We start from the raw sequence: 22,831 nt of genomic DNA on the forward strand, positions 1-22,831 counted from the left end.
GGACCCTATGTTTTAAGTATGCATGCACATATTTTTATTCTTTATTGGAAACTAACTTAGAGTAATGACATTTCTTTATTCTAAATCATAAATATAAACTATAATAATCTGTATTTATAGACAAACTGGATTCCTTTAAAATTGTTGCTTTTTTATTTTGGTTTGGAAAGGAAGGCTTTCACATTTTTTGCTCATAGATTTTATATTAATGATTTGAGAATTATAAACTAAAGAACAGCCCTCTTTATCCATGGACTGTCATCTTTGGTTGAGTTACCCATTTTCTGTTTTCTACATGTGGTAGAGAGGTAAAAGAATTGCTAAGGGATTATTAAGAAATACTTGTCCATTGGTCTTTTTGGTCCTTACCAAAATGCCATTTCTTCTACTAACCTCTGTTTTTCAGTGCAACGCTTTCTTTTGTGGGTAATCTTCTCTTATATGTTACTGGCTTTCCTGTAAACCATAAATAGATCCTCAGTCAATGAAATTTGTATTACTTGAACAGCAAGTTCCAGTGTGTTTCATGTATCTTTTATTTTTCTTCTATTATTCGCTTCAGGATTACTTTACTTGCTGCCATCAGAAACTCTAGAATGATTAAATCTTCTAGTCACCAAAGGATTTATTTTATTGTTATCTAAAGTATTAGTATGTATATTTATATATGAGTGTGTGTATGTATGTGTGTATCTGTCTTTAAAAAAAATCAAGTTGATCTTGTTGAAATACTAATGCCTAAGAAGCAGCTACACCCAACGAAAGAACACTGGGAGATGAATATAAACTGCTTGCATTTTTGTTTTTCTTCCTTGATTATTTATACCTTCTGAATTCAATTCTCCCTGTGCAACAAGAAAACTGTTCGATTATGCAAACATATATGGTATCCAGGATATACTATAACCTATTCAACATGTAAAGGATTGCTTGCCATCTGGGAGAGGGGGTGGAGGGAGGGAGGGAAAAAATCGGAACAGAAGTGAATGCAAGGGATAATGCTGTAAAAAATTACCCTGGCATAGGTTCTGTCAATAAAAAGTTATTTAAAAAATAAATAAATAAAACTTAATATATGAGTCAAAAAAAAAAAAAGAAAGAAATACTAATGCCTAACAGAATACCCTATCAGCTTTTTAGAACAAAGAACAACTAGGTTTGCCATAAAAATTTTTAGAGAGATTCAGGGAAACGAAAGAATCTTCACATGATTAAAAGATCATTTTGATTGTTTGCTAGTTGCATAAGGTGGCACTTTTTGTTCTTTCTCTGGTCATGGGCATTGGATTTGAGTAACATGCATTTTCTATTCCTTTGTCATTCAAAGGAATAGAAAAACTTTTGAGCCAAAAGTCCATAGATGTGCTTGTGTAAGTAATGAATTAGAGGACCTTGACTGATCTTAGATTCTAAGGTATACTTTTCCTTCCTTCTTAGTAACAAAGTTCTGGCAAAAATCCAGAGAAAGGATGGGCAATTTATTTTAATAATCCCAGGCAGATGGTTCTCTTCAGCTCCATTTATTTATTTAGCACTAGAAAACTCTACTTAAATCCGTACCTTATAACTCATCATTAACGTTAACCCAGACTTCTCCCTTTTTTGTTTTATCTCTAGAAGCTGTAGAAATAGCAATGATATAATCTTCCCAAATAGCAAGAGTAGTTCTGCATACATGTCTCTGTACTAACCACTCTGTTCACAGCCTACATTCCTGGCAAACTGCACTATTGGCTGTTGCTCAAGTATAAGATACTCTTTCCTGTCCCCCTATAATAATGCTCTTTCATATCTCTACATTTAAAGATTTGTCCCAATGTTAGTTCCTCTATGGAGCTTTTTGTGATCTTGGCCGATTAAGTGTTCTTTTCCTCAAATTTTTAAAAAGCTTTTTGTCTGGATCTTTCTTTTGCCTCATCATACTCCATCCTGAGTTGTATCCTTTTTCCATTATGCCAATGGAAGATCAATTCCTAAAATCTAGATGTTTAGATAATTGTAAAATTTTTGAATACTCAGTGTCTTAACAAATATTGATATCTATTAGTCAAATTCATCCTTTCTTTTTCTTTAAAAAAAAAGTCTTTCTTAACAGATATCAACAAGTATGAACATTTTTTTCTTATTTAGAAAACAGAAAAGGATACTGTATATTAAGCTAAGAAAATCCATATTTAGTTTAGGGTTTTTGGGTCATATGTCAAGTTTAATGTAGTAGATCCAACACAGCCTAAGCCTCATTCTGAACTTCCTTCATTCTTTTCTCCTCAGTTATTCATCAGTAGTTTCCTTGAAAAAAAAATTTAATATCTATCACTACCTTCCTCAGATTTTCTTCCCACCAACAGAAATAAAAGCCTTCTTTTGTAATAAATAAGTATAACAATGCAAATCAAAAAAAATTCTTTATCATTCTGTACCTCTTGTCTATTACTTTCTACCAAGAAGAGAGAAGCATAATTCTTCGTTAGTCTTGAAATCTTAAGTTTTTTTTAATACTTGTTTTCTTTTACATTGACATTTTTCTCCTGGTTTTGCTCACTTCATTCTTTTTTCCCCACATTTTATTTAAATGCATAAAAGAAAAGAGTAGGAAGTATAGAAGAAAGGATACTTTTGAAAGCAACATATTATGTATGTTTAAAAATGTGAGCAGTGATAGAGATTGTTCCTTTTTTAAAAGTTTTTGCATTTATTTTGATTTTACTTTTTTCTTTAAAAATATTTTTTATTCCAATGCAGAGATAGTTTTCAATATTCACTTTTACAAAACATTGTGCTCCAAATTTTTCTCCCTCTCCTCCTATTCTCGACATCAGCAATCTGATATAGATTAAACCTGGCTCACTTTGTTCTTTATCAGTTTCACAATTTCACTTAAGTCTTTCTAAGTCTATCCCTTTTGTCATTTCTTATGGTAGGTATAGTAACATTTTCTTACCTTCCTATAGCATAATTAGTTTAGCCATTGCTTAATAGATGGACAGTCTTCTTAGTTTCTAGTTTTTTATAGTTGCAAAAAATTACCATAAACATTTTGGTCCTTTTCCTCTTGAATTTCTTTGAGCATAAACCTAATAATATCAATTGGTCACTGAATATATCCACTGTAACTTTTTGGGTATGGTTCACAATTGCTTTCTAGAATAGTTGAACTTCTTCTATTGTGCCTATCTTCCTGTAGTGTCTGCAACAATATTCATTTCCCCTTTTTGGACATTTTGTCCATGTGACATATGGTCATAAAACTTTAGAATTGTTTTAATTTGTTTTCTCAATGCAAATTATTGATTTGCAGCTTTTTTTCTTATTCTTATTTGTCTTTCTCTTTTTGCAAATTACCTGTTTGTATTATTTGACCATTTATGGAATGGCATTTGATCACATTCCTTCTGTGTTTTGAACATAAGACCTTTATTATAGAAATTTGCTACTACAAATTTTTTCCAATTTAATTGTTTTCCTTCAAATTCTATTGATTTTGTTTGTGTAAAATCTTTTCAAGGTTTTCATCAAAATTATCTATTTTATTCCCTATGATCCATTCTATTTGACTTCTCCACACTGTAAAAAAATGACTTATTTCCTGATATCCAGCTTGGTTTTAATATAGCCTTTTATTTTTAGGCCATGTTTTCATTTATTTATTTATTGCTGGGGCAAATTGGGGTTAAGTGGACTTGCCCATACAGCCAGGAAGTATTAAGTGTCTGAGGCCAGATTTGAACTCAAGTCCTCCTGTCTTCAGAGTTGGTGCTCTATCCACTATACCAACTAGCTCTCTCCTCCCCATCCTGTGTTTATTTAGAGCTTATCGTGGTATGTGGTTTGAAATGTTGGTATATAGCTAATTTCTGCCAGACTGTTTTCCAGGTTTCCTCACAGTTTCTATCAAATACTTTTCCTTAACCAAGTACTTGGTTGTGCTACTATGATTGATTTCTGGATCTTGTTTCCCTATTCTGTTCTCCTTCTTTCCCTCCTTCCCTTTCCCCCCTCCCTCCCTCTCTCGTTTCTTCCCTCCCTTCTTCTTTTCCTCCCTCCATTTCTTCCTTCCTCCTTTCTTTCTTCCCTCCCTCCCTCCTTTCCTCCATTGTGAAAAGCCATTTGATTTTGGCAATAAAAAGATCATTAGTAACCTTGGAGAGAAGAGCAGCTTCAGTTGAACTATGAAGTGGGAAGCTGTGTAGCTTAGGGGTTAGAATCTAGTGGGAACAGCTGAACAAATTCTTATCTATGACTGTAATGGAATCATGGTGCTATAAGAATTGATGAAAGGGGGCAGAGCCAAGATGGTGGAGAGGACACAGCTTCTTTCTGAGCTCTCCTTCTACCCTCTCATTAGTTACAAAATTCAGCCTTTGAAATAGTGCTGGATTGTCAGCACTATTGGGAATGCAGCAAATCACCAGGAGAAGATAATTTCGAAGATCGCCAGAAAAGGTCTATTTTGTTGGGGTACAGGAGATGGCCAGGCACAGACAGGGAAGTAGAGCATGGAAGTCAGTGCATGCTGAGCAGATCGGAGGGCGGAGTGCGGTCTCCGCGGGGCAGTAAAGACTCTGTACTATGGACAATCTATGCAGAGGACTCTACCACGGTATTGGACACTCTGCCCTTGTTGTAAGCCATTAGATCAGCAAAGAAGTTACAAAACATCCAACACAAACACAAAAGGTAGAGTATATCCCAAAGCCCTGGAGTCTTACAGGACCTGGCCACACCAACCCAGCAACCAGAGTGATTCAGTGCGATCCCAGCGCAGCCGTTGTCATTTCTGGGTGTATGTAGAGGAAGCTTGCCCTAAAAGCAGATCCCAATGTTTTTTTAAAAAAAAATGAGTAGAAAGGCAAAGCAGGCTTTAACTATAGACAGTTTCTATAATGAAAGAGAAGGACAGATTTCAAACCCTGAGGAAACTAAAAGCCGATTGTCTCCAGATAAAGCCCCCAAAGAGTGATATAACCTGGTCCCCACCACATAAGGCTCTCCTAGATGAAATTAAAAAGGAACTTAAAAGAGAGCTAGAAGAAAAAGGGGAAAAGAAAATGAAAACTTTGCAAGAGGGTTTGGAAAAGGCATGTAATTCATTAAAAGAAATATTTGATAAAGTAGAAAAAGAAAGCAACTCCTTAAAATGTGAAATGGAAAAGGGAAAGAACTTCCAGGAAAACAGAATTTGTGTATTAGAAAAAGAAAATTAACTCCTTAAAAAAATTTGTGAAATGGGGAAAAAAAATTCCATAGAACAAAACAACTCATTCAAAAACTCAATTGGACAAATACAAAAATAAGTAAAATAAGTAAATGAAGAAAAGAATTCATTAAAAATCAGAACTGAACAAATGGAAATGAATGACTCTGACACATCAAGAAAGAGACAGGAGAGATTATCTGAGGATTATTGGACTTCCTGAAAGCCATAAGAAAAGAGCCTAGATGCTATTTTCCAGGAAATCATCAAAGAAAACTGCCCAGATGTCATAGAATCAGAAAGTAAAATAGCCATTGAAAGAATAAATCAAACACCTCCTGAAAGAGACCCCAAAATTAAAACTTCCAAGGAATATTGGAGCTAAATTTCAGAACTTTTGGACCAAGGAAAAAAATATTACGAGCAGCCAGAAAAAAAAAAAAATTCAAATACTGAGGAGCCATAATAAAGATCACCCAGCATCTAGCAGCTTGGAATTGAAGAGCCTGGAATCTGATATTCCAAAAGGCAGAGGAACTTGGAATGCAGCCAAGAATAAACTACCCAGCTAAACTGTGCATTTTCTTCCAGGGAACAAGATGGGCATTCAATGAAACAAGTGAATTCCTTTTATTTTTGATGAAAAGACCAGCACTAAACAAAAAATTTGACCTCCAAATATAGGACTCAAGAGAAGTACAAAAAGGTAAAAAGAACTCTTGAGAATTGTATTTCTGTTATGGGCATACAAAGAGAGTGCATGTACAATTTGATTTTACTGTTACAATGGGGATTGTACCAGAAAAAGGGAAAAGTGGAGATAAAAAGAGGGAAATTACATCTCACAAAGAGGCAAAGGAAACCTATTTTATCTGAGGGAAAGAAGGGAGGGGGATGAACATTGTGTGAATCTTACTCTCATCAGATTTGGATCAAAGAGAAAATATTAGACATATTTGATTTACAGAGAAACCTTTCACCTCATTGAAAAGTGGGAAGGGAAAAGCAAAAAAGGGAAGGGGTAGGCTAAATAGAAGGGAAAAGAGAAATAGAAGGGGGAAGTTCTTTAAGGGGGAAGGCTGCTTGAGGCAAGTGGTGCCCTTAAGTTAAATACTGGGAAGCGGGGGTAAGAGGGAAAAGAAAAAAGTATAATCTAGGGATAATAGTATAGCAGGAATTACTGAATTAGTAGTTTTAACTGTAAATGTGAATGGAGTGAACTCTTCCATAAAACAGAAGCGGATAGCAGACTGGATTAAAAGCCAGAATCCTACAATATATTGTTTACAGGAAACACATTTAAAGCAGGGTGATACATACAGAGCAAAGGTTAAAGGCTGGAGCAAAATATTATGCTTCAGGTGAAGTAAAAAAAGCAGGGGTGGCCGTCCTGATCTTAGATCAAGCAAAAGCAAAAATTGATCTAATTAAAAGAGATAAGGAAGGAAACTATATAGATAATGAAGCTATACCAATACTAAACATATATGCACCAAGTGGTATAGCATCTAAACTCCTGAAGGAGATGTTAAGAGAACTGCAAGAAGAAATAGACCCCAAAACTATAATAGTGGGAGATCTCAACCTTGCACTCTCAGAACTAGATAAATCAAACCACAAAATAAATAAGAAATTAAAGAGGTAAATAGAATACTAGAAAAGTTAAGTATGAGATCTTTGGAGAAAACTGAATGGAGACAAAAAAGAGTATACTTTCTTCTCAGCAGTTCATTAAATCTATACAAAAAATTGACCATATATTAGGACATAAAGACCTCAAAATCAAAATGTAGACAGGCAGAAATAGTAAGTGCATTTTTTTCAGATCACAATGCAATAAAAACTACATTCAATAAAAAGCCAGGAGAAAATAAAACAAAAAGTGATTGGAAACTAAATGATCTCATCCTAAAGAATGAGGGTGAAGTGAGCAAATCATAGACACAATAATTTCAACCAAGAGAATGACAAGAATGAGACAACATACCAAAATTTGTGGGATGCAGCCAAAGCAGTAATAAGAGGAAATTTTATATCTCTAGAGACTTACTTGCATAAAATAGAGAAAGAGAAGATCAATGAATTGGGCTTGCAACTAAAAAAGCTAGAAAAAGAGCAAATTAAAACCCCCCAATCATATACTAAATTTGAAATTCTAAAAATAAAAGAAATTAATAATATTGAAAGTAAAAAAAACTTTGAATTAATAAATAAAACTAAGAGTTGGTTCTGTGAAAAATCAACAAAATAGATAAACCTTTGGTAAATTTGATTAGAAAAAGGAAAGAGAAAAATGAAATTGTTAGTCTTAAAACTGAAAAGGGAGAACTTTCCACTAATGAAGAGGAAATTAGAGCAATAATTAGGAGTTAGTTTGCCCAACTTTATGCCAATAAATTCAATAACCTAAGAGAAATGGAGGAATGCCAACAAAAATATAGGTTGCCCAGATGAAGGTGATCACACCTTCCCTGACTGCTCAAAAGAGAAGTGAAAACACCATAAAAAGAAGGTAGTTACCTCCTTGAGAAGTCAGGGAGGTCATGACCACCTATGTTCTAAATCAAAAGAAAGGGAGAGAAAATATGATGTTCTTTTTTATAATATGAAGGTTCTCTCTGGGAGCAGGTTTCTTGGGGAGGTTTTCCTAGTATCAGTTCAGATCCATAATCACCCCAAATGCAGCCAGGGATTAAAGTACAGTCTTTTATTGTCTCTTACAAAATCTTATCTCCTTCACTTGGGACTCGGCTAGTTTTCTGGAGGCCTTCTCTCTCCTTGGTTCTAAGAGCTCTTGCCACTAGTCCTTGCCTCTGCTCCCTTCAGCCTCCAGCCAGCACAAAGGTGGAAGTTGGAATGAATCTGACTCCACCTCTGAGAGTGGGCTTGTGGGCTTCCTTCCAGAGAGCTCTCTGGCCCAAAGAGTTTCTTGCTTATATGAGCTTTCTGAAGATGTGAACACAAGCATTGTTTCTATCAGTTCCACTTAGTACCTTGTTTCTTCTGGCCCATAACATCTCCTTGTAAGATCAGATCAATCAGACTGAACCTTGCTAAATTAGATAATTATTGTCTCTATCAACTCTTGAGTTAACACTTTGTAAGGATTCCAACATATTAGTGTTTCAGTTTTCCCACTTCCCCTCCAAAATATATCATTATCTTTTCCTCTCATTTTGTTAAAAGTTGTCTTAATCTACATTTTGATGAGATGTGTTCAGATTACTCTTTAAATGTTTATTAGGTTTTGTGTCAATGGACAAGTCATTTCTTCTTTTGAACCCTTTTTTCCTACTCCTACTATCTGTAGTGAATAGGGTATTGTCAGTGAAAAATACTTTATAAATTTAAAAAGTATTAAATATCAGTTATTGCATCATAGAATAAAGAGGAATTAATTTCAGTATCACTGTTTAAAAAATAGCAATTGAATGTTTGTTAGTAATAGTCTACTAAGTCCAACTTCTTTCTCTGATCTATATTTCTATTCTCTCCTTGCTCATCTCCACCCCCCCTCACTACACACACACATTGTCTTTGGTTAGTAAGTTATGTTCACAGGTAGTAATACTTAGCCCTTCTGATGGTAATTAGTACTATAGAGATAGTTACCTTATAATTGCTTAAAACCCTTAAAAATATGTGTAAATTTTCTTAACTCTCTAAGGGTTAGTCCCTTTGGCCATTTTCAATAGCTTATTAAATATTTAATTAGCTCAGTTTTTCTTTTTTCTTTTTTAAACAGTCTTTTATTTTCAAAATACAAGCAAAATAGTTTTCAATATGTGCCCTTGAAAAACCTTGTGTTCCAAATTTTTCTCCCTCCTTTCTCTCCACCCCCTCTCCTAGAGGCAAGAATTCCAATATGTACAATTCTTCTATACAGTTTTCCACAATTATCTTGCTGCACAAGAAAAATCATTTCAAAAAGGAAAAAAAGATTAAAAAAAAAAAACCCAAAGGAAGCAAACAACAAAAATGGTGAAAATGCTATGTTGTGATCTGCACTTAGTCCCCACAGTCCTCTATCTGGGTGTAGATGGCTCTCATCATCACAAGACCATTGGAACTGGCCTGAATCACCTCATTATTGAAAAGAGCCACATCCACCAGAATTAATCATTGCATAATCTTGTTGTTGCCATGTACAATGATCTCCTGCTTCTGCTCATTTCACTCAGCATCAGTTCATATAAGTCTCTCCAGGCCTCTCTGAAATCATCCTGCTGGTCATTTCTTATAGAACAATAATATTCTATAGCATTCATATACCACAATTTATTCGGGCATTCTAGTTCTTAGCCAGTATAAAAGGGCTGCCACAAACATTTTTGCATATGTGAGTCCTTTTTCTTTTTATGATCTCTGTGATACAGATCCAGTAGAAAGGATTAAAGGGTATGGTAGCCCTTTGGGCATAGTTCCAAATTAATTAGCTCAGTTTTTCAGAAGTTCCCTTTTTTGCTCAACCAAGTCTATTGTGCTTTAATTATGAGCTCATTAGATATCCTGTCAAGTTGAAGAACAATTGACTATTTTTGTTAAAATCTGTTATTTATTTTAAGATAACTAGTTTATTCTTTATCTTTTAGCTCCTTTAACTTGTTTCACATGCATCATTTTCTATACTTTTAATAATCTTTGTTTTTGTCTTTTGAAATGTCAATAGTTCCTCAAAATCCTTTTTGATGAGCATTAAATCTGATCATAGTGGGTCAATTGAAAATAGAAGAAACATGGTATTGTGGTCATAGGATTTGGGTCAAAAGGCCTTGCTCTCTTGCTAAGTAACCAAGATTACTTAATTAAGTCATTTAATTTGTGACGTTTACCACTATCTCTTCAGTCATTTAAGTTAACAATCTTGGGGCTCCTTGACTCCTTATTCTTTCACTTTATATCCCAAAACTTGTTATTTTTTTGTTCCCACAACATCTCTTGAATCTATTCCCATGTCTATATTCACAATCACATTGTTTGAGACCTCTTTTGTCTTGCATCAGTACAATTGCAGTAGCTTTCTAACTACAATGCTTCCCTCATAAGTCTTTGTCCATTCCTATCTATTGTCCGTCACAACCACCACAGCGATTTTCCTAAAGTGAGGGATTGACCATATTGTTGTTTTTCTGTGTAAACTCTGGTCTAATAGCTCCCTACTTCCCTGTTAGAATTGAATATAAATTAATCTACTTGTCATTTAAAATCCTTCCCGATCTGACCAGTCCCATTCTGTCTTTCTAGCTTTATCACACATTACTGTCCATGCTAATTATCGTCTGCCTGAATAGTTCTCTATGTTCTCACTTAGGATATAGTGATTGCTTAATGCTTGTTTTTTTTTATTACTAGTACCTAATTCTTCATAGTGATTCTTCATAGTGATTACTATGTTGGAAAGTCATTTTAGTCATATCTTAATTGCCTTTTTCCCCAGCCAAAACTGCCTGATGAGGATGGACAAGTTGATATTTCTATTCATCTGTGCTGAAGGGCACCTTATACAGATAAATGTAAATAAATATTTAAAGTGTCGTAAGTGAAGTATTTAACATTACTAATGCTTAGTAATGAGAGTGTATATTGGAGGTTAAAATTGCCACATGGACGTGTGTGTGTGTGTGTGTGTGTGTGTGTGTGTGTGTTTGAGTGTTTGAGAGAGACACAGAGAGACGGAGAGATTCTTCAATTTAATGAGGCAGGCAAGTGAATAAACTGCTATGCCTAGAATTAGGAAGACTCATCTTCCTTCAGATACTTATTAGCCATGTGACTCAGGGTAAATGTTTTAAACTTATTTGCCTCAGTTTCCATGTCTACAAAAATGAGCTGGAGAAAGAAATGATAAACTATTCCAGTATCAGGAAAACTCAAGGAGAGTCATGGAGAGTCAGATCAACTGAACAACCACCATCTATATAACTTGTAGTGATCCATCTAGAGTTTTTAGGAGATTAGTCTCCTAAACAGTTTCTTTCACTTTCCCTGTATTCCTTACCAAATTAATTTTAATAATATACGCTTTGTGCTCCTTATTGTCTGCTATTATTCACAAAATAAAGTGTCTTCTCAGCAGTATTCTGGCATGCCTCTGCTCCTTTATACTTATTTTATACTTCCCCATTATGTACTTTATCTTAAAGGACCATTTCATCTATATACACATTATGTTCCTAGAATAAATAGCCTTCCTCTTTATCATCATTTATTAAAATATTTCAAGAATAAAAATAGGATGCCATTGCTTCCAACTCTTAACTTGAGCAAACATTTAAGTCTCTGGTCTTTGCAAGGTAAGGTACTAGGGTAATATACTAAACACTAGGAGAGGTTTTTGCCCTCATAGACTTTTCTTATTTGGAAACTGTTTCTTATCCTTTCTTCTACTCAAAATATTTTTCCTTTTCTAGACTGTAATTCATACTGACTTTACATACAATTTTCTATTACATTTAATAATAAAACTAATTTTTGTCTACAGATTCCTTGTGGGCAAGGACTGTGTTGTCTTCATCTTTTTTTCTTGCTTAAATTTTTTTAGATTGGAGAGTTTGATATTGTTTCATGATGCTGGTATGCTGCATTGATATTTTAAAGAAATAGTGCCCAATATATATTTGACCTTGAGTACAAGTATGACATCTTCAAAACTTACTAGTTCAATTTCCTAATCTGAAAAATAGAAATAAGAATACTTGTAGTATCTATCAGTGCTATGAGGCTCAAATGATATAAGTATAATTCTTTGCAAACTTCATTGTCAGGATCTTATAATCCACTAAAATGTTCATTAAAAATTCTTTACATTTTTGAGAGTGACATGTCTTCTTTGGAGAAATAGCATTTTGTATAGTACAAACCAGGTACAGCCATGAGCCAAAGAGTACTGGCTCTCCAAACTGTGTGAGCAGTTTAGCCCACTCCTCCAGTTTCCTTATCTACAAAAGGAGGGAATTGAATGAAAGAATCACAGGCCCCCAAGGCATTATTAATTAGAGAAATGCAAATTAAGAAAACTCTGAGATACCACTACACACCTGTCAGATTGGCTAGAGTGACAGGGAAAGATAATGGGGAATGTTGGAGGGGATGTACACAGGAACACTAATACATTGTTGGTGGAATTGTGAATATATCCAGCCATTCTGGAGAGCAATTTGGATCTATGCTCAAAAAGTTATCAAACTGTGCATACCCTTTGATCCAGCAGTGTTTCTACTGGATTTATATCCCAAGGAGATTTTAAAGAAGGGAAAGGGACCTGTATGTGCACCAATATTTGTGGCGGCCCTGTTTGTAGTGGCCAGAAACTGGAAACTGAGTGGGTGCCCATCAATTGGAGAATGGCTAAATAAATTGTGGTATATGAATATTATGGAATATTATTGTTTGGTAAGAAATAACCAGCAGGATGAATACAGAGAGGCCTGGAGAGACTTACATGAACTGATGCTGAGTGAAATGAGCAGGACCAGGAGATCATTATATACTTCAACAACAATACTATATGATGATCAATTCTGATGGACAGGGCCATCTTCAACAATGTGATGAACCAAATCAGTTCCAATAGAGCAGTAATGAATCGAACCAGCTACACCCAGCGAAAGAACTCTGGGAGATAACTATGAACTATTACATAGAATTTCCAATCCCTCTATTTTTGTCTGCCTGCAGTTTTGATTTCCTTCACAGGCTAATTGTACACTATTTCAAAGTCCAATTCTTTTTGTACAGCAAAATAATGGTTTGGACATGTATACTTATATTGTATTTAATTTATACTTTAACATATTTAACATGTATTGGTCAACCTGCCATCTGGGGGAGGGATTGGGGGGAAGGAGAGGAAAAATTGGAATAAAAGGTTTGGCAATTGTTAATGCTGTAAAATTACCTATGCATATACTTGTAAATAAAAAGCTATAATAATAATAATAAAAAAGAATCATAGGCCCATAGCTTTGAGACCAAGGTTATCAAATAACCTTGATATGATTACATGAGTTAATTCAGTTTAGAATTTCTTTATCCAGCATCTGAAAATCTGATTAATTCCACTGAATGGGCCAATGGGATTTTAAAACTTGGTGTTTTTCTTTATACCAATTGGTTTATCACCAAATAATGTAGATGATCACTTCATTACTTTGTGATTTTTAAGTGTGTATCAACATTTAAATGGTATATTTGTTTATTTCTAATGAGACTAGATTGCAATGTTGTGGTGATTTTCTTCTTTATAATATAATCATTCTCTCTGGGAGAAAGCAGGTTTCTTGGGAAGGTTTTCTGGAGGCAGCCTTAGTTGCAGTTCAGATCGATAATTACCCCAGATGCAGCCAGGTGATAAAAGTTCAGATCTTTTATTGCCTCCAATATAGCCCGGTTAGCTTAGAGGCCTCTCTCTCTGCTTGGTTCCAAGAGCTCCCTCCGAATGTCTCCAAATCCAAAGGTTTGTCCTTTGCTTCTGCCTCTGTTTACTCCAGCCTCCAGCCAGCCAAGTGAAAAATGGAATGAATCTCTCTTGCCTCTGAGAGAGGGCTTCTAGCTCTCAATCTCCCAGAGTGCTCTGCGTCTGTCCCAGCATGCTCCTCCCCAATCTAATTCAGCTGAACTCTGCTGACTGGGCTCATTGAAGCTCTCTTTAATACTCCTTCCAGAGAGAGGGATTGTGGGATGCGAGAGAGAGGGATTATGGTTTCCTCCCAGAGTGCTCTCTGGCCCTAAGAGCTTCAAGGGAGGTGTGAATTCACAACATTACACAGTTTACTTTGTGAATCTCTCATACTTGTGAACTCCAATGAGTATTTAAATACTTCTTGCTTATATGAGCTTTCTAAAGGTGTGAACACAAGCATTGTTTCTATCAGTTGTACTTAGTACCTTGTTTCTTCTGGCCCATAACATCTCCTTATAAGATCAGATCAATGATACTGAACCATGCTAAATTAGATAATTATTGTCTCTATTAACTCTAATGACTTAACAGTTTGTAAAGATTCCAACACAATGTCATCTAAATGAAGAGCTGAACACCATATTTTTATTATATATGTAAAAAATTTGGGGGTTATTTCATTACTTTTGGGGGGAGGGATTGGTGACTGTCAGATATCTGAATTTGATACATTACATAACAAGTTACATAATTACTCTGTTTATTTTTAAATTTTCTTTTAGTTTTTAAATTTTTTTCTTATTCATGTGAAAGTTGTAAGTTAATATATACATATTTCCATACTACAACATTTTGTTTTTGACAACTAAATGTTAGCAATTAAATAAAAGTTTAAAATGTAAAATCTTTGAATAATATTTATTATTTTAAACTTTAGGAATATGAAGCGCGAACAGGAAGGACATGTAAACCTTCACTTCCATCCACAAGACGTAAAAATTTTGAATTTGAACCACTTTCAACTACTGCTCTCATTCTTGAGGACCGACCATCGTAAGTATTTTAGTGATCGTTAGTAGTACTAGTCATACTTTTAATTCTAGAATGATTCATTTGTCTTATCACACTAAAAACATTCTTGCTTTTGAATTTGACATTATATTTGACAAATTGCTGTTGAAAAAAATCATTACAGAAAGATGTCCTCTTAAGAAAAAACTATATTGTTGATTCAGAAGCCAAAGTAGATTCTGTAGGTGTTGGCTTGAGTTAGATAATGAAGTATTAAAAATATTTTTTCATAGTTTATAATCTAAAAGAATCATTTAGAGCAAAATCCAGCTTTTCTGTCTTTGAGTTTGGCTGTCAGTCTTCTCTGTCAGATTTCCTGTCTTAAGTTCATTTTAAAAAGCAAATTTTTATTCATAGCTTCTTTATTTATAGCATCTAAATCCCTGTCTTCCCACCTTGCAAGAGATTCCACCTAAAATAAAGAATAAAAAAAAAGAAAAAACATTTTAGCAAGAATGGTACATCAAAAAGTCTTACATTTCATATATACAATATTCTGCCCTTAGAGCCTCCCACTTTAAAGAAGTGGAATGATGTGTCATCTCATATCTATTTTTTGGGGCCAAGCTTGGTCAGCATCATTTTGGATCATTCATTTTCTATTATTTTGTTGTCCTTTTCATTTCCATTATTATTTTGTATATTGTTTCCCTGGTTCTGCTTACTTCATTTTATGTCAGTTCATCTCATTCATTATTTCTTACAACACAATAATATATTCATGAAAACATTTTTTATAATACACCAATGTTCCAGCATATCGATATATATACACACTTTTTAATTATTTAAATTGCTTAATTGATGGGCAATTCTTATTTTTTTTTACTACTTTTTTCTTCTACTTTTTTTTACTACTTCAAAAAATGTTATTGTAAATATTTTGGTGTATATAGAGCCTTTTTTTTTTTAACCTCTTTGGGTTATATGTTAGACTGGAAGCTCTAGGTCAGAGGGTGTAGCATTTTAATTACTTCATGTAATTCTAATTTACTTTCCCATAATGATTGTAATTCATAGTTCTACCAGTAGCTTATTACAGTGCCCATCTTTCTATAACTTACATCTCTTTCACATCAACTATTCTTATCTTTTGTCAACTTTGTCAGTTTGCTCACTATAAGGTGAAACTTCTGGGATGTTTTAATTTGCATTTCTCTTATAATTAGTGATTAGCACAATGGGAGGCTGCATTAATGAAATGAGGAGAGAGAGGTGGTGAAGCTCTCCCTCATTCATGAGCAAACAGTTAAAAAATGATTCCTGTAGTCTTTGTCAAGTATAGGGGTTTTGGTAGAATTTGAGAGCTAGCAGAAAGGAGTAATTGAAGTAAATCAAGAATTGAAAGAAGTAGTCTCAGCCTAAAGAAGGGCAGAGATCCCATTGAAGTCAGCGATAAGATATGTGCTTCATAAAGGAAATTGAAAGGCTACCTCTGCCTCAAGCATGGTGCTTGCCAGGAAGGTCCTGGGGTCAGGACCTGAAAGGGGAGTTGGAATAGACATGGAGCCAGGGGAAGATGATTTGGTCATTAATAAGGAGAACATTTGAAGGAATGAGAGGGTAGAACTTGTATTGTATGATTTAGGACAGGGGAATTGGCATCCAGCATATTACTTCTATTCAGTATTTCTTCCCTTGTGAATTGAACCACACAATTCTCTGATTCTATTTTTTAAAAAAAGGTGGGAATTTGTCCACAAAGAAAAAAATTTCAAAGTAGTCTAAAAGGGAAAAGAAGAAGAAAACAAAGCAAAGTAGTAATTCTTAGAAAAAGGCACAGTAAAAAGGAAACAAACAAACATTAAAAAAAAAAAAAAAAAAACCAGAGGGAAGAAGATAGAGAAATTTTGTGTTATGAGCCAGAACTTGAAACAAGGTGATAACTCAATGGAATTGATAGAAATAATGTTTAAGTTAACACCTTCAAGAGTTCACATATTAGCTCACACATTAGTTCACATGTTTGGCAGATTTCAAGGTTCAGTATGAGATATCCAAATTCACACCTTCCATAATCCCACTCTCAGAGGAGGAGTCAACCTTTGAGTTTACACCTCTAAAAGAACATAAAAAGAGCTTCAGTCAGTCAGTTCAGAAGATTGCCAGGAGTTGGAGTTGAGCTAGAGGCAGAAGCTGGAAGAGGAAAAAGACAAGCTGCAAGAGCTCTTGGAACCAAGCAGAGAGATAGGCCTCTAAGAAAACTAACTGGGATATTTTAGAAGAGACAATAAAAGACTGTACTTAAATCCCTGGATGCATTTGAGGTGAGTATTAATCAGAACTGAAACTAAGGTTGCCTCCAGAGAACCTCCAAGAAACCTGCTCCCACAGAGAACGATCATATTTTAGAAAAAGAAGAACATTACAATTTTAAACTACAGTATTACTAATTAAGAGCTAACATTTATATAGTACGTTAAGGTTTTACAAAGCACTTTGAAATATTTTTATCTCATCTTTATGCTATGACAATCCTAGGAACTAGATGCCATTATTATTTTCAATTTATGAATGAAACTGATGGCAGACCAAGTAAAGTGACTTGTTAGGATCACAGAACTAGTAAATGTTTGAAGCTAAATAAAAATTTAGGTCTTCCTGAGACTAGGCCTGATGCTCTATTCATTGTACCATCCATTTACATTTAATAATCACTTAGAGGGGAAAGAGAAGGGGGAAAAGAGTGGAAGAATTAGAAATTAAATGCAATAAAGAACATTCATTACCTTAATTAAAACTTAAAACTAGGGAAAGAGAAGGCATGTGAGAGCAGGGCACAGTAGAACTAGAACCCAGGGAAATAAAAATGCATCAGAGTAGTTTAACTAAAACTAATTGCAATGGCAAAAAATTCATTTAATGAAGAGGAAAAAATATCTAAATGGAATGGTATAATGGAAACCAAAGGAGGAAAACAATCTTACTCTCCATAGTTTTAAATGTGAATTGACTAAATAATACAGTAAACTGAAAGAAAATGGCAGAATAGGTGAGAAAACAAACTCCACAATCTGTTATAAGAAACCCATACAAAAAGCAAAGACTCTCACTGTTACAATTAGAGGCTGGGCCAAAATTCACTATACATCAAATAAATTAAAACAAAACAAAACAAAACTGAGGTTTATCTCCTACCAGATGACTATCAGAGAGCTCCTCCATGCTCTCCATTTAAGGTTCCCCTAAAGCTTAGGGGAACAATTTTTTCATTTCTCACCCAGTTGCAGTCTTTTGGACATCATGTAACTCCTTTTTTTATTACTTATATGATATGAATGATGTTATTGAATTACAGTTATTTTGGTTATAACTTTTAAGGACCCTAATTTTGATATGAAGAAGAGGTATTTTGTTGTAAAATACATTTTAGGGGGTAGTATTTTGTTATACTAAATTCAGTTTTTTAAACTAATTTTTTAAAAACAGTAGCTTTTTATTTTCAAAATACACACAAAGATAAGTTTTCAACATTTATTCTTGCAAAACCTTGTGTTCCCAATTTTTCTCCCTTCCTTCCTCCCACCCTCATCCCCAGATAGCAAGCAATCCAATATAGGTTAAACATGTATAGTTCTTCTAAACATATTTCCACATTTGTCATACTATATAAAGGAAATAATATCAAAAAGGAAAAAAATGAGAAAAAAACCCCAGCATACAACAACAAAAAAGGTGACAATGCTATATTATGACCCATATTCAGTCTCCATGGTGCTTTTATTCTTTCCATCACATGATGCATGGCTTTTTCCATCACAAGTCTTGGAAATGGCCTGAATCACCTCATTATTGATTTTTTTTTTTTTTCTGAGGCATTTGGGGTTAAGTGACTTGCCCAGGGTCGCACAGCTAGGAAGTATTAAATGTCTGAGATCAGATTTGAACCCAGGTCCTCCTGACTTCAGAGCTGATGCTGTATCCACTGTGCCACCTAGCTGCACCATCACCTCATTATTGACAAGAATGAAGTTCATCAGAATTGATTATCTGTGTCAAACTATTATAATAAGCACAGTAATTTGGAATATTTTTAATGGCTCCCCAAAGCAACTCATTGTTTATTTTATTTTTAAATAATCTTTTATTCTACATTCACCCCATTACATGTTAAAATAATTTTTAAAAACTGTATTCCTTCCCATCACCTCCCTCCCTTTCCTCTTCCCTGAGATGGTAAGCAATATGATATACGTTATACATTTTCATCTTAATCATTTTATACAAGAATACTTGAACAAAAAAAAAAAAAGAAATGAAATAAAGTGAAAAATAGCATGCGTCCTTCTATATTCAGACAATATCAGTTCTTTCTCCGAAAGTGGATGACCCGTTTTATCATGAGTCCTTTGGGATTGTCTTGGATCATTGAATTGCTGAAAATAGCTAAGTCATTCACTGTTCTTCACAGAAGGTTGCTGTTACGGGGTGCAACTTTCTATTGTTTCTGCTCACTTACTTGGCATCAGTTCTTGTAAAAAAGACTCATTTTTAATGCCAGTAGTCTTCTGGCATAAGTGTATCCTTGAACAATCTTCTTTCCAAAGAAATGAAAATGAACTTCTAGATGACACAGTCAGGATGAGCAGGCTGCAGTGCATCACAAACCAGGAATTTTCAAAGACAGGTGGTATAAATGATGTCATCTAAGAAACAAATGAGGGGAAAAAAAGACATGGGCCAGACACTTGATGCAGGGAGAAATCCCGTGGATTGCCCAGGCAAAAAGTGATAGCAAATTTTGTGAGTCAGGATCTGTCTCATACCCTCTGCCTGGTGGGCTATTGTATGTTTCAGTGTGGATGACCCAGAGATGTTTTAAACTTACTGGGGCCAAAATGGAACTCATAATTTTATACCCCAAATCTACTCTTCTGCTAGATTTCCAGATTTTCAGGCTCCCAGTTTTGTAACATCAGCATTATTCTCAGCTCTAAATTTTCCTTTACTTTCCATATTCAATCAGACAAAAATTGCTGTTTTTGTCTGGACTCATAGGTAGGCCCTCATCACCTCTTAGGATCACTATAGATTTCTAATTGATCTCCTATTCATATTTCTCCCCACAGCTTTAAGAATAGATCTTACTTGTCACTTTCTTCTTAGATCCCTGTGGCTGACTATGAAATTTTAGCTTTCCATGCTTTGTATTTTCCATTCTCTTTTTACCACTCTAAAATATGTTGAAGAGGTATTGTAGGCTTAATTGGGCAAGATTCTAATTAATGTATGCATTTAATATTTAATAAGCTAAACATCAAGGCATAACCTAGTCAACTTTTCCATAGAGAGATGGGAAAGGGTGGTCAGGGCTAGAAGGACACTGAACAAAACAGGTTTAGGAGTCAGTTGGTCAAAAGGTGTATAAGGTAAGGCAATCTTAGGACCTTAGGAAATACATGGATGAGTAGTTTCTCTTAGAACCCAGGGAGCATATTTTTCTACCTGGGTGTCTTGGTTATTAGTGTTAGATATGGATAATAAAACTATTTTCTGGCTTGTCTTGAAATTGTCACTCTTAAAAACACACTTAAAGAGATATTGCCACAGCTGGCAATATTTTGTAGGGAAGTCAGGTATTTTAAGAATCATTCTAGTCCCCAGTAAAAGAGGATCAGTCATACTAAAATAGTAAGGAGGGATGTCTAGCAGGCAGTTCCAGATTTTGTTGTAGACTGGTCAAATATGACATTATGCCCAGTAGAGTTTTTTTTTTTTTCCCAAAAGAAATGGAATGGGTCAAGATGGGGAAGGGGTAGGGAAGGCCTTTTTGTTGGTATATTTTTCATGATTTTTTTTTTTTTTTGCATGCCAACACAAGATACTTTTGAATGTATTGCTTTTGCCATGGAAGTGTCAGATTTTCTAGTTTTCCTGAGTAGATTATAATATGAAGTTGTGCAGTGAGAGCGTAACATTGGGCATTGCTAATTTTTTCTGTTGCCAACTATATAAAACATTAGTGGCCTTTTCGAGCAAATCTTTTAGATATTCTACTATATGTATTAGAAAAATTGCATGCTGCACAAAACACAAATGATATTGTAGTCAGGATAATCTGTAGAAAATTCAAAACCACAGGTAAATTTAAGAGAGGTTTGCTAACTATTTATTCCACCTGGATCTCAGTTTTTTTATAAAATGAGTGATTGAAGCAGATGATAACTTAAGATTTCTCTAAGCTCTAACATATTTGATGTGATTTTGTTTTGTGATTCACTTTAAAAGAACCTGATAAAAATCAACTAAAAGCTTCTTTACCACTCCTTTGAAGTGCAATAACAGTAATGCTCATAATTTATAGTTATGTAGACCTTTGTAATTAAAAGGGATTTATGTGTATTGTTTTATTGGATTTTCATGATAATCCTGTGAAATATATTAGTATGAATGTTGCTACCCTATTTTATAGATAAGAAGCTTTGGCTCACAGAAGGTAAGTCTGTTGCTGGGAAAATTGGAAACTAATATGGCAAAACTAGGCATCGACCCACACTTAACACCGCACACCAAGATAAGGTCAAAATGGGTTCATGATCTAGGCATAAAGAATGAGATTATAAATAAATTAGAGGAACACAGGATACTTTACCTCTCAGACTTGTGGAAGAGGAAGGAATTTATGACCAAAGAACTAGAGATCATTATTGATCACAAAATAGAAAATTTTGATTATATCAAACTGAAAAGTTTTTGTACAAACAAAACTAATGCAGACAAGATTAGAAGGGAAGCATAAACTGGGAAAATATTTTTACAGTCAAAGGTTCTGATAAAGGCCTCATTTCCAAAATATATGGAGAATTGACTTTAATTTATAAGAAATCAAGCCATTCTCCAATTGATAAATGGTCAAAGGATATGAACAGACAATTCTCAGACAAAGAAATTGAAACTATTTCTAGTCATATGAAAAGGTGCTCCAAGTCATTATTAATCAGAGAAATGCAAATTAAGACAACTCTGAGATACCACTACACACCTGTCAGATTGGCTAAGATGACAGGAAAAATAATGATGAATGTTGGAGGGGATGTGAGAAAACTGGGACACTGATGCATTGTTGGTGAAATTGTGAATACATCCAACCATTCTGGAGAGCAATTTGGAACTATGCTCAAAAAGTTATCAAACTGTGTGTACCCTTTGATCCAGCAGTGTTCCTACTGGGCTTATACCCTAAAGAAATCTTAAAGGAAAGGGACCTGTATGTGTAAGAATGTTTGTGGCAGCCCTGTTTGTAGTGGCCAGAAACTGGAAACTGAGTGGATGCCCATCAATTCGAGAATGGCTGAATAAATTGTGGTATGTGAATGTTATGGAATATTATTGTTCGGTAAGAAATGACCAACAGGATGATTTCAGAAAGGACTGGAGAGGCTTATACATACTGATGCTGAGTGAAACGAGCAGGGCCAGGAGATCATTATATCCTTCAACAACAATACTATATGATGATCAATTCTGATGGACGTGGCCATCTCCAGCAATGAGATGAACCAAATCAGTTCCAATAGAGCAGTAATGAATTGAACCGGCTACACCTAGCGAAAGCACTCTGGGAGATGACTATGAACTATTACATAGAATTTCCAATCCCTCTATTTTTGTCCGGCTGCATTTTAGATTTCCTTCACAGGCTAGCTAATAGTATACTATTTCAAAGTCCAATTCTTTTTGTACAGCAAAATAACAGTTTGGTCATGTATACTTATTGTGTATCTAATTTATACTTTAATATATTTAACATCTACTGGTCATCCTGCCATCCAGGGGAAGGGGTGGGGGGAAGGAGGGGAAAAATTGGAATAAAAGGTTTGGCAATTGTTAATGTTGTAAAATTTCCTATGCATATACTTGTAAATAAAAAGCTATGAAATAAAAAAAAAGGGTAAGTCTGTGACTTGAGAATAATGATGTGTGAATCTGCAATAATCAGTAACTTTGATATGGTTTCAGTTTGTGACAGTAATAGTCATATATATTTGTTTATACTGACATGAGATGCTTAGAATAGCTTATTTTGGCCAGTTAAAGCAAAAACAAGCCCTTATTCTATGTTTAATACTCTGGTTAAATACTGAATTTTGTGTCAAATTTTTAGTGCTTTATTTTGTTGGTTTTAATTCTGTGTCTTTTAAGAATAGCTATTTTTTCTAAAGATA

At 34.5% G+C, this 22,831-nt stretch overlaps 1 protein-coding gene across 1 annotated transcript in view; it reads left to right on the forward strand.

Annotated features, from left to right (window-relative positions):
• TBC1D12 (TBC1 domain family member 12) overlaps positions 1-22,831 on the forward strand; it is a 129,849-nt gene that overhangs the window by 59,566 nt on the left and 47,452 nt on the right. The window contains exon 3 of the mRNA XM_051981685.1: positions 14,533-14,648. Within this exon, the coding sequence (XP_051837645.1) occupies positions 14,533-14,648 (116 nt within the window). The remainder of the gene's footprint in view (positions 1-14,532; positions 14,649-22,831) is intronic.

This window comes from Antechinus flavipes, chromosome 2, assembly GCF_016432865.1.
Source record: "Antechinus flavipes isolate AdamAnt ecotype Samford, QLD, Australia chromosome 2, AdamAnt_v2, whole genome shotgun sequence".
Classification (NCBI taxonomy): domain Eukaryota; kingdom Metazoa; phylum Chordata; class Mammalia; order Dasyuromorphia; family Dasyuridae; genus Antechinus; species Antechinus flavipes.